General features: G+C 35.3%; 2 protein-coding genes and 1 pseudogene across 2 annotated transcripts in view; all 3 read left to right on the top strand.

Annotated features, from left to right (window-relative positions):
• The window catches only part of LOC147551318 (cullin-1), a 67,864-nt gene that overhangs the window by 1,318 nt on the left and 47,940 nt on the right, over positions 1-18,606 (top strand). The gene's annotated exons all lie outside the window — the stretch shown is intronic.
• Positions 1,852-3,526, top strand: LOC147551325 (splicing factor Cactin pseudogene; annotated as a pseudogene).
• On the top strand, positions 15,831-17,607 carry LOC147551324 (F-box protein At1g20360-like). Its single transcript, XM_086670858.1, has 2 exons — positions 15,831-15,999; positions 16,360-17,607. Exons 1-2 carry the CDS (start codon positions 15,837-15,839, stop codon positions 17,484-17,486), a joined length of 1,290 nt encoding a protein of 429 aa, XP_086526984.1. The 5' UTR covers positions 15,831-15,836; the 3' UTR covers positions 17,487-17,607.

Raw genomic sequence — 18,606 nt, 5'->3', positions numbered from 1 at the left:
GATATATAGTGAAGTATAGAACAGTAAAGTCATCGACTACTTACGTTAATAACACATATAATTTAATACCAGGAAAACTACAGATAATATTGACCTAGTTGAAAGAAAGGATCCCAATGAGATTGTGTAATATCTTTAAAATAGTGATATATGCTAACTATTAAATTTTATCCACATTTGAAATAACTTAAAATGGTTTACCATGTTTAACTAAGGCCATCACTTAAGGAGACAAAGATTACTAACGCATCTTAAAAAGATAAAAAAAATTATTGGAAGATCTTCCACCCCATTTTATTGTTTTCCAAATTACACTTCGTATTCTTTTTTTGTTCTAATTTTTTTTTTTTAATTCTTCTTTAATTTGATTTTTATGTTTTTCTTTGTTTATCTTTTTAAAAAAACTGTAGAATTATATCAAATTTAAATGTTTTACTTCTTACTAATAGTAATTCATAATTGAAAATTAAAATTAGAATTTCATACTGTACAAGATTTGGGTTGAAGCTCTTCCTTTCAAAGTCCCACATTGAAATTGAAAAACTTAGAGGCTCCTAAAATTCAGGGACTCCAACCCGTGGACATTCGGGCTGTTATTTAGGCCCATTTCTCCACAAGTTTTTCAGTGCTAACGACACTTCTTCCTCTCTCGCTCTCTACTCAGAAGTCCGGAGAACTTCTTGTTAAGAAAAATAACCTAATTAACTTGTTCAGAAATATGAAGATAAACGATGTGAAAGTAGAAGTAGAGACACCAAGATTATTTAACGTGGCAAAAAACCCCTCCAAGATAGAAGGTAAAAAAACCACGAGACCTAGTCCAGAAATCTTCCACTATGATTAAAATAATGGGTTACACAATTCTTCACCAAACCTATGGTGGATAAACCAATTCATCAAGATGTGTAGAAATACTCTTGGATAACAACTCTTCACCAAAACTGTGGTGGATAAACTGAACAAAGAAATAGAAATTTCCTACTCCTAAGGATTTGAACAAATCTTAGATTACTAAAGGTTGAAGAAGATAACCACAAACTAAATTGCTTCACAAGATTAATAATCTTCTTTTCTTCAAACCAATATTCTTCTCTCTCTTGAAAGAACCACTTCAGAAATCTCTCTTTCTCTGACTTCTCTTTGTTCTAGAAGTTGTTTCATCTCTCTTATCTCTATCTCTAACCTAAGAAGATATATATGAGAGGATTCTCTTGAAACTCTCCCAACTGGGAGCTCCCTGTGAGGATACTCTCTAACGTGAAAGTATGGTACTCTCTAATTTGAAAGTATGAATAATTTCTTCCCTTTCATTCCCTATTTATAATGATAAATAAGGAGGTATTCTACTAGAAATAGGATTCATTTTTAGGCTACAAATAGAAACTTCTATTTCTCCCTAAAGAAGGAATAAGGAAAATCCTATTCTAACTAGTAATCCTTTTTATATAAGGTGGGGGCCATCGGAGAAGATCCATCTTACCTTTTCAGAAGATCATCACTAAATCAAGGTAAAAATCTATCTTTGTCTTGTTTCTTTTTACAGATTGTGGACTGAATTTTGGTTGAGGTTCGCAAAACCCTAATTTGATGTTTTTATTAGACTTTAAACTTTTTTTTGAAGAGAATTAGACTTTAAACTTTAACATTCCTTTTTAAGTATACGTCGAATTACTCAATCTTTTTAGGGTTTTTATTCGTTATAGCAAATCAAAGAATTCCTACTCTTTGGTTCCAGTAGGTACTGATGGGGCGAGATGATAATAGAGGACGAAAACGAAAGTCTTCCAGGAAAATCACAGATGAAGAACTTAATGAATATATAGCCAAGAAAGCTATAAAAGAAGCAATCAAAGTTGCTAAGAAACTAAAATCAGATACTGTTTCTGGTTACGACAACGAGTCGAATCCTTTTGGTGATTCTAACCTCAATGAAAAGTTTGTGTGGCCGAAGAAGATCGAGCGTGACGTTTCTAATGGTTTACCAATTGACTCATTGTCTATCGAATCTGAGAAGAAACGACAGAAAGAAAGGATGGCTGAGATTGAAAAAGTTAAAAAGAGAAGGGAGGAAAGGGCTATTGAAAAAGCGCAACGCGAAGAGGAAAGGGCATTGTTAGCTACAGAATGGTCAAGAGCTGAATTCCACGACGAGGAGAAGAAGGAAGAAGAGTTTCACTACTCTCAAAGCAAGATTAAATCAGAGATTAGACTTCGTGAAGGGCGGAGTAAGCCTATCGATGTTCTCTACAACCAACTTAATGGTTCGGAGAATTTTGATATTGAAATTGGTGAACCAGACATGGTCTTTAAGGGTTTGACAGTGAAAGAAATGGAAGAGGAGCGCGAAGAAATAAAAGTGCATATGGCTATGGACCGAGCAACACCAATGCATGTAAAGTTTTGGGATGCATTAATGGTGGTTTGTGATTGGGAGCTAGCAGAATCTCGAAAAAAGGATGCCCTAGATCGAGCAAGAGTACGTGAGGAGCAACCACCTCCTGAGTTGCTTGCAGAAGACAGGGGATGGCACTCAAGCATTGAAGCAGATGTGGAGAATCACCTCCACCGTAAAACTTACAGTGAGTTAGAAGTACTACAAACCCAGATCGAGTCAGAGATGCGCTCTGGCACAGCGAAGGTCGTCGAGTACTGGGAAGCTGTCTTAAAACGACTGCCCATATTCAAGGCTAAGGCATGTCTGAAGGAAATTCACGCCAGCCTCTTACATAAGCATCTGCAGCGTTTGGAAAACCACGCAGAGAGTGAAGAGAAATTGGAAGCAGACCGTGACTTGGAGCCTCTACGCAACTACGGTGTGGAAGATCTCCACCCTTGCTCGCCTGAACCTGTCAAACAAGAGGAAGTTGAGGAGCTAGACGACGAGCCTGGTTCATTTTCTCCAGAATTAGTGCATGGTGTTGGCAATGAAGAAGCAATCGACCCTGAAGATGACAGGGTTGAACTTGAAGGTAAGTGCATCGCTGTCAAAGAACATCAAAGGCGTCTAAAGGAAGCAATGGCATCAAAACCGGCTCCTCCGGAAGTTAACTTGGAGTTTAAGGCCATGAAATCAATGGGAGCAATGGAAGACGGCGACGCAGTATTTGGCTCTGGTGCTGAAGTAAACCTAGATTCACAGGTTTACTGGTGGCACGACAAGTATCGTCCAAGAAAACCTAAATATTTCAATCGTGTTCATACTGGGTACGAGTGGAACAAGTATAACCAGACCCACTACGACCATGACAATCCGCCTCCTAAAGTCGTTCTAGGTTACAAATTTAACATTTTTTATCCAGATCTCATAGACAAAACGAAAGCTCCTACTTACACCATAGAAATAGATGGCAGCAGTGGCGAGACATGTCTTATACGGTTCCACGGTGGACCTCCTTACGAGGACATAGCATTCAAGATCGTGAACAAAGAGTGGGAATACTCGCACAAGAAGGGCTTCAAATGTACTTTTGAACGAGGAATCTTGCATGTTTACTTCAACTTCAAACGGTACCGTTACCGTAGATAGTTCAAGCTGCCTTGTTGACATAATTCGGTTTGTTTAATTGATTTTTTCCATGATGACTGATTGAATTTGAAGGTTCATTTTCCTTTGAACTCTTAGATTCTTAACTAGGTTTTAGTTTTATAGAGGTATCTTGTTTGCCTTGTTATTCTTGAACAGTGAGGCTAATCCATACTAACCATAATAAAGGAACTCTTGCGCTACACTACGGTTTCTTCTAAGAAAAGAATGAGGTATTGAAGAAAAAACATTTACTTCTATCCCCATTTCCACACCATCTAGAATCACACAAATACTTGCAAATCATATAATTTTATGCAATGTTATTTTTTTTTATGAGATATGCAATGTTACTTAGATAGCATATCACATACGTGGTATATGTACCGTACGCGATAACCTATCTTGTCAGTATCCGATGTTATAGCTCTTTGGTACACTATTTTTAGCGGTGGTGTATTTTGGACTATTTTGTTTGTATTCCTAGACTTTGTTAAGCAATACCAAAAAGAACATTGGCGTTGCTTTTTTTGATATAGGAAATGCGCATTACTTTCGTAGCTTGCAGATGGTTATAGTTTGGTATTTCAGATCAGTTCATATTCTTGGTTGATATACGGAGATCGTATTTTTCTGAAATAAATCACCAACTGGGATTTCACTTACAAAATAAATTATGGTGTTTAAGTTAAACCTCATTATATGACAATTGTCCATCAGATGCTGAATTGGCCTATGAATGCATAATTTAAGAGATTCAATTTCTTATTTAGTTGATGCTTAACGAATCGTGTTTGGCTTATGAATACATGCTATACCCTTTATGACGTTTAAAATGCTCAGCGAGAGTGTCCGTGCCGGAGGCACGGGCTATATCTGGTATAATATATAATATAACTATATACATATAAAATCTTCAATGTTCTTTAGTTGTCGTTTTTTTACTGTATGAATATATGAAGGATGGTTTCTTGCTAATTTGAATCATTTATATGAACGTCAAATGGCTAGGCCCGTAGCCATAAATGATTTATTTAAAGATTTTGCCATTTTTATTAAATGCAATATAAATATGGATGTTATTTTGTGATCGAGGCACCAGAAACATTTATACGAGGCGTTTTAAAATATGAGGTGCTTTTTATTGTACAAAATCACGGCCCAAAAAAATGAGTTTTGTACTGGACAAACTTTAAAAATCATATGTGAACACTCGAAGTTTTTACGATTTATTGTTGCACAGGAGATGCTCTAAGTTACTCTTACGCTAACTATGTTACCGGTCGTAAGAGAACATATTGTAAACAAAATGGAAATAACAAGTTCAAATGTATACGTACCTGAATTATTTGGAATCGAACCCGTGACTTTACAATTGTGAAACACTTGATCGAATTGAACATCTCAAGATCAAACTCCATTGTGATGGGCATGTTCAGCGACTAAGTATGTTAGATAAAACAGAGAAATATCACTAGACTTATATACATCGGAAAACAGAAACTTAGAACAAAATAATTTTGTTTGATCCTTGTTAGAGAAAGAGTTTCCTCCTGCCCCATTATATATAATAAAATACGCCTATCTAAGATCATACCTAACCAAAATCTCAAAGATTTTTAAGCAATTGCTGTGATTTTATACACCTGTTTTATTGAGAAGAGGAGATTTATTCGTTTTTCATCAACGACAACATAATAATAAAATGTCCAATGAAGCATCTTAGAAATCTGAAATGAAGTATCTTAGAGATCCGAAACGTCTTTATTGATTTCATTTGGCAATGCATATAACCACTGAGAAATTAAATCCATAGAAGATTCGATCCTTAGTTCGTTATAGTATAAGATTTTTGTTGTCAAAAATATCCTTACTAGTCTATATAACAAGGCCGCGGTTTTGGGAAATAAACAATAATCTCCGGGAAATAAGTTTGTCTAGGGAATCCATATTTTTTTGTACATTTTAGGGGAATATTTTATTTTAGTCCAAAAATTTGTTTGATCTAACAAATCTTCATCTTCTTTATCACATTCACCACCACAAGTTTACACCACCACCACTCCGGCCACCACCTCACTGTTACCCTAACTCTCTCTTATTGCTTTCGTTTTTTCTCTGTCTCTCATTATCTTTCTCTGTCTCAATGACTATCTTTATGTCGTTCACACTCTAGATCTCTCTCTCTTTAACAGTAGATCACTCTCGTCATTTATCTCGATGCAGACACTTTTTTATCTTTCTCGCAGTTTCTCTCTCTCTATCTCTTGGCCTATGTTAAAATAACAGAGTTCGTAGCCACAAAAGTTTTGTGGCCACGACACATTTTGTAGCCACGAAACGGTTCTGGCCACGAAACGTTTTGTAGCCAAGAAATGGTCATCACTACAAAACTTTTTGTGCCCACGAAATGTTTTATGGCCACGAAATCATCGAAGAGGGTCTCACCAAAAACCCTTCTCGATGTCAAATTCCGACGAAGAGAACACTTCCCTTTGTTGGAACAGTGTTTGTGTGAGAGAGGGAGAGAAACATGAGAGATCGATTGAGAAACAGTCAGAGATTGAGAGAAAAACAGTGATAGATCGAGAGACATTGATAATGAGAGCAATAGAGAGATAAACAATGAGGAATCGAGAGAGATAAAGACTAAGAGAATAAGAGAGAAATAATAAGATAGAGATGGGAGATATATATATATATATATATATATATATATATATATATATATATATATGTATAGAGAGAGAGGGAGAGAGAAGGAGAGAGAGAGAGAGGGAGAGGGAGAGAAGATGAAGATTAGGAGGCAATGTTCGATCAATCCAATTTTTTGGACTAAAAAGAAAATATGCCCATGAGTCGATATTTATTTACTGAATTTTTATTCTCCGGAGAATTTTTTTTATTCCCCAAAGCCGCGACCTATAACAAAACACAATGTTTTGTGTTGACTGTGACAAGTCGAAAGACAAATCCAGTTGTTCGTTGGTTTTTTTTATTAAATCTAGGCCACTAGATCTATTACCTACCTATAAAAAAAATATTTAGTTCACCCACTCAATGCAACGTAACTATGTTTACCCTTATAAAATACTAATATCAAAACAGCTCGTGAAATGAAATTGAATACCATTAATCAATAAAGAGGAAAAAACTAGCGATTAAGGTAATCGTCTAACTAGTTTTATTTACTTAGCATTATTGGCTTATGCATGTGATCCTGGGAATACTAATGTTAGACATATGATGTCTTAAATTCCGCTATACACATTAGTAGATGGGTTAAAATCCTTACAGTTAGAACAAGGACTACGGTTAGATCAGCAAAACATGGAAGAGATTTCAGAATCAATTTTCTTTTATAAGGGCTAAAATAACTTATTTTAGCTTTTAGACCCATATTACAGGGTGGCTTTTGAAAGGATATAAAATACTTCTAATATGATGAGCTCCATCTGGTCGTCAGAGTCCAATTCAACCCATGAGGGCCCGCGAGCAAGTGAGAAGTGAAGCCTGACTGACCCGGTTGAATGGGCAAGCTGCAAGCATAACACAAGCGAAACTTTTGCAGAACACTCGCCTAATCCTTATGAGAGTGCGATGGTACCCGATGATAGGCCTAAAAAATATCTATTCCCCAAGTGTAGGGATCAAGTTATAGTAAAGTTTGCAAATCGAGAAATCGTTCTAAGGGACAAGTAATTTTATCTAAATCTTAAATTAAAATCCCTTTCATTATTTTGGTTGGTTTTTGAAAACTATTTTAAAAGAAACAATAAAAGACTAAAAGAAATGAAATCAAGATGAGAAAGAAGAATCTAGGGTTCTTGATTCCACCACATAAATGGACTATCTAAAACATGCATTCAATCAACAAATTCCTTTTTCATATATAACTCAAAATCTAACATAATAAACTATTTAGATTTCGGAAGATATTCTTTAATAACACATTTCAAAATCAAGTAATTTTAATTGATCATCATATAAATGCTATATTCCTTAACAATCATTCATCATCTAATAAGCATACCCCATCTAATAACTTAACAAAAGCATGAAATATCTCACTATGAAGCATGAACAATGAAAAGACCATAAAATCTACATGAAATGACAATTAATAAGCATTGAAGTTCAATAGAAGGTTTTATTAATCAATAACATACTTCAAAATAAGCCCAAGTATGGGTTTCCTCTACAACCCTAGGTACAAGATTTGCTACTCATGAAATCTAAAGTAACATTCATTGAAATTCTAAAGTACATGGAATTACAAAAGATAATGAAAAGAAATCACCAAATGAGATTTAGATCCATAGCTCCTTGTGCCTCCATGTTGATGTCCAATATTAGCTCCAAATATTTCCAAGAATATTACCCAAAACTCCAAATAATAGCTTTTTGGAAGATGAAAGAAGAGAAATTTAGAAGAGAGATAGAAGAAGAAGAGATTTTAGAGAAGAAGTTATGGAGAAATTAGAAGTTTAGAAGAAAAAATTAGGAGTAGAAAGAAATTGTAGAGAATAGATGAAGGTGGCTAGAGAAAGTAGTAGAAGAAATGGATTTAGGGTTAGAAGATAGAAGTGGCTTAGAAATTAGAGAAGGAAGCCTTTTGAGAGGGATTTTAAGTCTAGGTTTTAATGGAGGAGCAAGAGATTTATTTATTGAGTTGGGTTAGGGTTTTTATTGGGTTAAATGGTAGTAGGTGAAAAAGAGAGGGTCACTTTTGGAATTATAGGGGTTAAGTTGTGCAAAACCCTAAAATAGATCAAGTGACCCGGCGGCTAGGGTTTGCTGGTAAGGATTCGGATGATAGCACGCTCCGCGGCTAATGAAAACGAGTGCGGCAGCAAACAACATCCGTCGGATCAAGAGAACGCGGTATCTGGACGGCCGGGAAGTGGACACGCGTCCGAGATTACCTTAATATGAAGCTTCGGGTAACACGGAAACAGATAAATGACGGAACGGTCAACAGCCGCACGATCTCGTGAGCGCGGAAGGAAACGGTCAAGATTAGAACGTAGGAGCGGGACCACGGAGGCAAGTTGCGACGCGCTACACTGGATCATGCGTATAAGACCTATTTCGTTGCACAGCGCAAACACAGGAATTGGATATACCGGCCTCCAGAGTGCGCCACGTATCCAGCGCAATACCGCATGCCAGAACGTCTACCGAAAGTGTCCCACTTGGTCAACAGCATTTGACCCAACTTTGACTTTGGCTAATTCCTTCGTCCGGACTCCGATTTGACTTCCATTTTCTCCTACGGACTCGTCTCGACCTCTACGTTTCAACCACGCACTGATCTTGGCCAAATTACCAGAATTTCCTTGACTCCAAATGACCAAAATACCCTTCATGCATCTTTTCCTCGTTTTTAACCGTTTTTCACACCTAACTCTGCAAAAGACACCTAATCAAGAAAACCAACCATTTTATTATAATAAAGACTCGAAACGGACTAACTCGGCTAAATTAAACGACTCAGATGGGACATTTTCATGACCCATCACCCGACATGTTAGCCAGATGATTGGAGTGCACTTAGGCTTTTTAACAACTGAATTTAAGATGTGGCATGGTTCTTATAAGCAACCGAGTTGATGGGCGTCCCAATTTAACTATGCTTATAAACCCCCTCTCTCTTTGGTAGAAAGTTAACAAGGAGTGGTTTGTTCTGGTGCCCCTATGCCAAGCTTCTTGTGGTTTTATATCATTAGGGCCGCGACGAAACCCACTGGTAATTAATAAGTTTGATGTAGTTTAGAGCATCTTCAATGGGACACTCTAACAAAGACTCTATAAATCCTAGTTGTCAAGTGTCAAAAGGGGTTCTCTTTCCTAAATGTTAATATAGAGACATTCTATATTTTGTTGGTCTCAAATGGAGATCTCTGAAGTCTCTATACGTAATGCACATGTCTCACTTCATCCAATAGATAAAAAGTAGTTGAAAAACAATGTTTTCTATTGGTTGGAATTTTGAAGTAACACTTAAAGAGTCTCAAGTAGACACTCTCATTTTAGAGTTTCTCTCTAGCACTCTATAATAAAAGTGTCCACCTCATATTAGAGTGTCTAACAAAGTGTTCTATTGGAGATGGTTTTTAACAAAAATTCCAAAAAGTCATATGTGGCACTTTAAGTGTTAGAGATTGAGTGTCCCATTGGAGATGCTCTTAGCGGACGAGTCTGGAGTAGTTTTCAGGCTCATACGGGCTATGAACATAAAGAAACTAATGTAAGTTCGACCCAATTTGCCCCACTATCCTAACGTTTATAGTCCAAGAGTGCTTCGTTCGTCTGACCCGAAGAAGTCCATGGTAGAATTGAGAGTCGGCCTCGATTTCCACCGTTACCCACGAATGGGTCCAAAATAGACAACGTTCTTCCTCTCGGTTGACACTGTGAATAGTTTAATGAGTCCATGGGTATAAGGCCCAAAATAATGTTCAAAAAGGGTTTAGTGTCAAATCTTCCTAAAAAAATGGATTTTTAGTCTTTTTGCACTTTGGACCTAAAAACCTTACTATATAATAAACATTTCTGTCCGTGTCCCCAACAGATTTCCCGCTATTTAAAATTGGGGCCATACCAAATTTGAATACCAACATTCTAGCGTAATTTTGGGGAATTAAATAGGGAAAACATATACTTTCCAAAACAGATCTTCTATCTCATCCTTTCAGATTTGGAAGCCAAATCGAATCTCCTTCTTTCCGAATCAGATCAAGGACCGAATTTTTCTGGGATCAATTTAGAGTGGTTTGGGGGTTAATATACAAAATGTATATATCACTCTCTCTCACTTAACTTTCAAATTTAGAAATAGTATATTTTCTGAGATCAGTTAGCTGATTTGGGGATTAACATTCAAAACGTATATGTCACTTTCTCTCACTTAACTTTCAGATTTGGAAAGAATATATTTTTTGGGATCAATTTAGCATGATTTGGGGGTAAATATACAAAATGTATGTCACTTTCTCTCACTTAACTTTCAGATTTGGAAAGAGTATATTTTTCTAGCAACATTACAACAACATTTGTTTTCATTTTTACTCTTACATAAACACACGTCGAATACAAATTATTAAACAAGTTCGTAAATTATATGTTATTTATGACGAGGAAACCATCAATTGTCATGTATACAACGTAATTTATCAAATGTATGTGTCATGTTCAATAAATTACACATAATTTCTTTTAAATTACACATCGTTTACATTCTGTTACAAAAAAAAACGTACAAAATCTTTTCTGGTTCAGAAATGATGCCCATCGATGTACTCTCTATTTGCAGTCTTGAACAGGACAAACAATAGTTACACGTTTTAAATCATTTTTGATGAATTTGAATCATGCCCTGTGTTTATACTATATTGCCGAAGAACACATCGAAATTCTTTTGCACACCAGTAACAACTGACCAACTTTAATAAATATTTTATCCAAGTCATCTGATTTTAGTTTTATGGTCTTAGTTGGATTGGATGATTTTGTAAGAAATTCTATAAGTAACAACAAAACTACAAAAAGAAAAACATATACATTTGTCAACAAAACATATAATTTACTAGAAACCACACGTATAATGGAGTAAATTATGCATATTGTTTATTAAACTTCATAATGTGTTGGGAGACAAACAAAACTTTAGTTTGAATCACAAGGTCACTGTTATGTGAAAAAATATGTATAATGTGAGATAAATTACATATAATTTTTGGAACACTACACAATATTTACATTCTGTTACAATATAATTGTACGAAATCTTTGGTGGTCCAAATGTGTAAAGCGCAATAAAGTACATATAATCTTTTGCACAATACACATTGTTTACATTCTGTTACAGTAACATCATACAGAATCTTCTATGGTACAAATGCGTGATATTCTATAAATGCACATACTTTCATGTAAATTACACATCGTTTACATTCTGTTACAAAAAAAAACGTACGGAATCTTCTTTGGTACAAAATTGTGATGTTTAATAAAGTACACATAATTTCGTATAAATTACACATCGTTTACATTCTGTTACAAAAAAACGTACGTAATCTTCTCTGGATTAAAAATGCTATCTTTACCGGATCTGATATCGAGAGATGTTCTAAACATCAAGATCTATAACCTAAATCTAATGAAAAAATAATACATGGATACAAACATAACATAATCGAAGATAATGAATTAGTAAACAATGATTTAACATTAACATAATAAATCGGTTATGAAGATCTTAAAGAGAGAAAATCATGAATAATGATGAATATTTGAAAAGATGTTACAGAGATGAATTCGATTATAATGAAAATCATAACTATCTTTAAAGATGATGATGATGAAAAACATTAAAAAAAAAACATTAAACTTGTTACTTTAACCTTAGAAGCAACTGTTAACGTTCAAACCTGAATTTTTGATGATGGAAATCAAAATAAACGATGGAATTTTCAGCTGGTTTAATGAAGATGAAGCAGATTTCGAGACTCAAAAATGGAGGTTGAATAGATGATTCGGTTTTAGAGAGACAGGTTTCTGTTTTGGAGAAGAATGAAGATAATGGTTACTTTTAATAGAATCATGATTGGAGAGAGAAGGTGAAAGATAAAAATGAAAACAGATATTTGGGGATTTTGAAGGAAAATCAGTTTTGTACATAAAGAAGGTTAGTTTGGGTATTATGATGTAATATGTATTATAGGGATTTGTTTTTTCTCTCGAGATGGATACAAATGGACTAGATATCCATTTACATTAATATTTTGGTTTACAAACTCATTTTAGGATTAGAGAGGACTAAATGTGTGTTTAAGGGTAGGTATTTGGACTATAAGCCCAAAAATTATTCAATATACAAAGTAAGTAAAATTTGGAGTAACATTTGTCTTATGAAAAATATATCTACCTTTATTTGATTATGCTAAGCTTTTCTCTTTCTTTCCTTTTTTTCTTTTTATTGTTCAAATGTAATATTGGTTCAATCATTTTTGTTATTTTGCAAATTCATTACCACTATCTCACTCAATTTTTTTGAAAAATAAGTCTTCTCCTACACCTACTAACTTTTTGGTATAAAAGAATGTTTCATGTTTTCCCTCGTTCAAAGAAACATAAACTATTCAACTTTATTATAGGAAATAGTTTAATAGTAGATAGTTATAGAATTTGAATTTCAAAGTTTATATGCTAGCAAAACTAATTTTAGAACTAGACTTCTATAGCAATAACTAATTTTCTATATGGGCGTAGAAAATCGTACGAAAATGAGTTACTATGGTAGAAACGAAAACACCAAATTCAATTTTTGTTAATGAAGTAAATGAACTCTGATAGGTTAAAAATAGAACAAATCAATGCACATAGGAGGAGAAGAACATGGACAGTGGTCTCCAAATAAAATGGGCAGCAAAGAATATAACATTTGTTAAGAAGAAATGGGTGTTGGGTTTGTCCTCGTTGTGGGGAAACATGGTTGGGGTTGGTCTAGGGGAGGGAGTTAGGCGGGTATGGGTGTCCATGGACACTTGAAGTATCGGGTCGGACGCCAAATTTCAATGACCATTAGAGAAGCGGGTTAATTGGGCGGGTAATTTTGAAATTCGCTTTGCCCATTACCCGCCCAAGCCCAGTAAAGAGCTCGGGTAATTCGGGTATGGACGAGCGGGTAGTGGGTAAGCTCACGACTTGAAAAATTTTCCTTCTTCATCTCTTTTTATAAAGTTTCCAGACACTTTTCTTATTTCTAAAGAGACAATGTAGGATTGAAACTAGACATTTATTTGTGTTGTTCTTTCTAAGAATCCAATCTTACATTGAAGACTAATATTCTCATGAGATTTAAGATAAACTTATCCCACTCCTTGCTCCCTCAAAGCCAAACACTACTTCAGTAACCTACTAGAAATTATTTTAAGTCATTGCAAAACAATGCATTGGGTTCGTGTGATTGCCATTAAACATATTGGTTACCATCCTAAAGGCCTAGCAACATGGATTGTTGGGCTTCATCAACCAAAAAAGTTGATGTAATTTGGTTGGTTTTCATTGGGTGACTTTAAGTGGGTGCGGGCATGGACGGGTCCGCTGGTAGAGGTTTTAACCCATGCCCGTCAACCCAAACTTGGCGGGATGGGATGGTTGTGCCCGATACAGGCGAGGGCGTCTATGGTCCTCGCTGGACTCGGGTGCCCGTGGGCAGGTGTGGGCTCATGGACAATTTTGTAGAGGTATTTCTAACTTGTTCACATAGTAATCGTACGGTGGGATTGATATTTGGTGGTCGGAATCCTAGTGAATTAGGATCATTTTTTACTGCATATTTCTGGGTTGTTTTGTTTTTTTTTTTGTGAGGGTTTTTTCGTTTTTGAGATTGATTCCTTTTGGAGTGTGAGTCTCGCGTTGTGTTCATTTGAACAAGTGTAACTCAGTTGCTTATTTTATTTGATTTGGTTGGACTACTAGTCCCGTTGTTTTTACTTTTCATATTGAGGAGGGTTTCCACGTTAAAAGTCGTTGTCTTATTTACTTTCACTTCTTTGGTTACTTCTCCCACTATTCTACATTTTATGGTAAATATATCCAAATAATTTCCCCCGATTAATATATAAAGGTAGTTTTAAGTTTCTCTCTCTTTCTCCTCTTTGTGTGCAGATGATTACTATATTATGCCAACAACAATGGTAGTCATGGACAATCTTGACGACAATCTTCTCCGTGAGATTCTAACACGACTGCCTGCAAAAGTTATGGGTAGATTGAAAGTTATCAACAAACAATGGTTTGACTTGATATCTGATCCTTTCTTTATAAACAAACAAACTACTTGTAGTCTTCAAACCACTCAGAGATGCTTGTAATTTCTTTCTGCAATACCTAAATCCTCAATGTATCATTCAACTTTATCTATACCCTCTGCCCAGTTTATTTAGGCAATTCGCCATTTATTTAGGGGATTCACCACTCATGCATGTTAGTTATCATGACCTTCTTTTGGTTAATTTCAAAACGAACAACCCTAGACATTGCGGCGGAGACATATTAGAATTGTGCATTTTCAACCCGTTAACCAAGGAAAAAAATTATTCCATATCCCAGCAAACGAAAAGCTTGTGAATTCGGATTAGTCTTTGGGCCAACTTCTGCATTCTCTCCATATGACTATAATCACTATAGTGTGGTTTGCTTGGTAGCAAATAAGATTGATTTTCGATTTATTTATGCCGAGGGGGAGGCATTGGAGAGATTGCAACAAGTCTACGAGGATAAGATATTGTAATGGCTTGAAAAGGGGTTTCTCAGTTTTGAATCATGTTTGCTTTAAGAGATTATACATTGCTTAACTGAAAGTAGATATATTATTGCATTCAATTTGGATAAATAAGAGAGTAGGATAATACCAAAAAATGTATTTGAAATGGTGGTAACGAATGATGATTGGTGGTCTTGGAGTTGAAGAAGATGAAATTAATCTTGGGTACGTTATGATTATGGAAACGATAAGTGAGAAATTAAGAGAAAGGACGAGATAAAGGGAGAGGAATCTTGAATTTGTTATTAAACCCTTGTTTTGTCATGGTCGAAGATTTTTCTTAAATTTCATAAGCTCTACCTATAATTGGTTGTATAATTTTTATGAACACGATGTTGTAACTGGTGTTTCAAGATCTCTATGCGTTACATGTCCCAGATATCTGTTTTCTTGTATAAACACTCTTGTCGAAGTTTAGAGCAATAACCAAAGTTTGATTAGGAAGTTATTATGTTAGTTGAGAATTAACTTATAGTTGTAATTACTGTACTGAGTTGGAGTAATTAATTTTATTTAGTTTTGAATCTATGACAGTGGACTTAATTTATTTATATGTATAGTAGTATTTAGTGATGAAGATCCAATATTGAAAAGAACTATATACTCTAAATATTTTAGTCATCTTGTGAAGGATTGCGATTTATATATAAGGAAATGCAACAACTAGAGTGAGAAGAACTAGAAGAAAAAAAATGAGAAGGCCCCTGAATTAAAAGGGGGGATCAGCTGTTTCATTGAGCTCACTTCGGTTTTAGAACATCTCCAATGCGAGACAGGACGATTTTGATATGTCTGAAAACAAGAATGTCCCCCCAAGTTAATTGTTGGACTCAAAACAAGAAGGCCCCCTAACAGAAGATTTACCATAAGTCATATAAGTAAGAGGATCAAAAAAGGAATCTAGCCAAAAGCAGGGGCCACCGGCACAGAGTTTCTATCCTAATTGAACTACAAAACGGAATGGAAATTGGGAAACAAATTATGTATAAAGAAGAGGTGAGGGAGGGAGGAACGACCTTCATTAAGGGCAGAATGACAATCTTAAAACGCCAAAACAACAACAAAAAAAACCCTAGAAGTAGTAGTAGTAACCAAACCTGGAGTAGAAACGTCAAAAGCAGAATACTAGGAGAAGAAGAAGAAGGTACCTACTCTACTTACTCATCATAGATTTCTGTAATTTGGGTTTTATTGTTCATGTATTTTGGTATAATATTCATTGGGTTGGAGGGTTTTGATTGTTTTCAATTGGGTCTAGTTTAAAGTTTAATTTTTTGTTCGATTAAGGATAGTTTGTTTTAGACAGATGATGATACTGAAAACCTAATATTCAATTGGTATTGAAGAATTGGTTGATATTGGTTTTTAGAAATCTTGAAAACTTAATATTATATATATATATATATATATATATTTATGTGGAAACCCTAAACAATGGGTATTAGGCATGCATGATGACCATTGAGAGCTAGTTTCTTAAGTTCTTTCTTCTCTTTGTGTGCAGATGATAACTGTTTTATGCCAGCGACAACGATCCTCGACGACGACAATATTCTTAGTGAGATTCTAACACGAGTGCCTGCTAAAACCTTAGGTGGATTGAAAGTTATCAACAAAAGATGGTATTCCTTAATCTCTGATCCTTTCTTTATCCACAAACATACTACTAGGAGTCTTCAAACCATTCCTTACCATGCTTTTAATTTATTTACGAAAGGTCCTCATGGAAATATCCTTCACTTATCTATTGATCGTTCTTCACCCCATCTCATCAGTACAACTATCTTTTCTCTAGGCAGAGAGCACAGTGCACAAATCATTCGTGCTAGTTGTCATGGCCTTCTTTTGACTAGTCTCCTAGGATTCATATCAAATAGGGTTACATGCAGATCATTGTGCATTGTCAACCCTTTAACCAAGAAAAAAAGATTTATTCCATCTCCTTACAAACGTAAACATTGTGAATTCGGGTTAGTCCCTACCTCCTTCTCCTCCTCTCTCGACTATCATTACAGTGTGGTTTGCTTGGTATCAACAAACACGGGTTTCGAGTTTAAAATTTTCATACCAAAAAAAGGGCGTTGGAGAGATTTCAACAAGTCTACGAGGATAAGCTTTGGTAATGGCTTTAAAAAGGACGACAAACCAATTGATCATAGCCCTGTTTGGTTTCGAGGGATTATACATTGGTTATCTAGTGCGGGATATATTATTGCATTCAATTTGGATAAAGAAGAGAGTAGGCTGATTGAAATACCAAAGAGTGTATTTGAAATGGTAAAGCGCGTATGTTGGTGGAGTCGTGCTTGGCTTGGGGTTGTAAAAGATAAACTTAATCTTGTTGTGGTTACCCTGGACGATGAAATATTAACTTGGGTACTAAATGATTATGAAAACAGCAAGTGGGATAGTAAGAGAAAGTATGCGATAAAAATGAAGAAGAATCCTGGATTTTATATTCAACCCGTGTTCTTTGACGGTGACAGATTTTTCTTAAATGTCAAAAGCTCTGTTTGTGCTTGGATTAATTCTTGGCATGAATACGATGTTCAAACCGGTGTTTTAAGTTCCCTACTTCCTCAAGCACCTCAGAATTCGTTTCTTGGTATAAGCACTCTCGCTGAAGTTTAAAGCGACAACCAAAGTTTTGATTAGGAAATTATTCTGAATATTAGAGTATTCCATTATAAATCCAATTCACAAGAATAAAGTATATTCTCTCATTTTAAATCTATAAATTGAAATTTTCATTTGTCGGTTATCTTTCACTTTTAAATGAGTAATTTCCTTTTTTTGTAGCTCATTTGTATCCAAAGGCATGTAGTTTCTTAACGTTCCTAATTGGTTTAGTAGACCCAATACTTCTTACAACCTCTTTTTAAACCAGTTCAACCCTCTCCACAAACAATTGCAAATTAAGAAAATACATAGTGATTTAGAGGCTACTAAACATTGTGTAATCACTCACTAGATAAACTTCAGTCAGTCTAGTCCAACCCTATCGGCATGATGAAAGGGGTGGTGGAGGGTTCCAAAACATGTGGTTTGTTGTTAACTTGGTCGGAGTGGTCACGAAGTTGGTTCCCACTCTATAGGTTCTGAGTCTTCTGACTTTGAGATACAAATACATAAGTTATGCTTAGAAAAACATGAGGTGTGTACAAAATTTCCATTAGAAGTGTGATATCCTATTATCCTCCCATTGCAGGAACATTCTAAAGGCATCCCTTTCTAAAGACCTTCCAAAGGCATCCCCAATCAGGGATCAAAGGGAGTCTAAATTACATGGCATGCATTTTCTCTACAACCTTGAGATTGATTGTAGCGCTTCAAAACATCGAACCCTGTTTCATGTATAGATAAATAACAAAACCAAGAATATGATATAAGAACTTCGATTTCGAAATCATACTGAAACAAACAAAAGTATCAAAATCTATGAATTAATTAAAAAAAAAAACAGAATCTAAAGTATAACATTTCAAGAAAACAAAAACCAGTCGAGACCGATATGTTCAAGGAGTATGAATATCAAAAGAGAAAGTATAACAGTAACAGAAGTATGATTTTACCAACTGTACATGAAGTCTTCTCTGTTGAGGGTTGGACTTTGATCCTCTGACAACTTTTCTCTATTTCGAACCGCTACCTCGGGGCCGTTTAGCCTGTGAGGACTGTCTTGGTTTCCTATTCTTGGTCATGTATCCACAAGCAAATGCTTCCAACGCTCTATTAGTTATTGGTCGATTTC

Source organism: Eschscholzia californica, unplaced genomic scaffold (genome assembly GCF_041429995.1).
Source record: "Eschscholzia californica isolate CP2 unplaced genomic scaffold, dmEscCali1.0.p SCAF_3, whole genome shotgun sequence".
In the NCBI taxonomy this organism is placed as follows: domain Eukaryota; kingdom Viridiplantae; phylum Streptophyta; class Magnoliopsida; order Ranunculales; family Papaveraceae; genus Eschscholzia; species Eschscholzia californica.
This window is presented reverse-complemented; position numbering and strand designations above follow the sequence as displayed.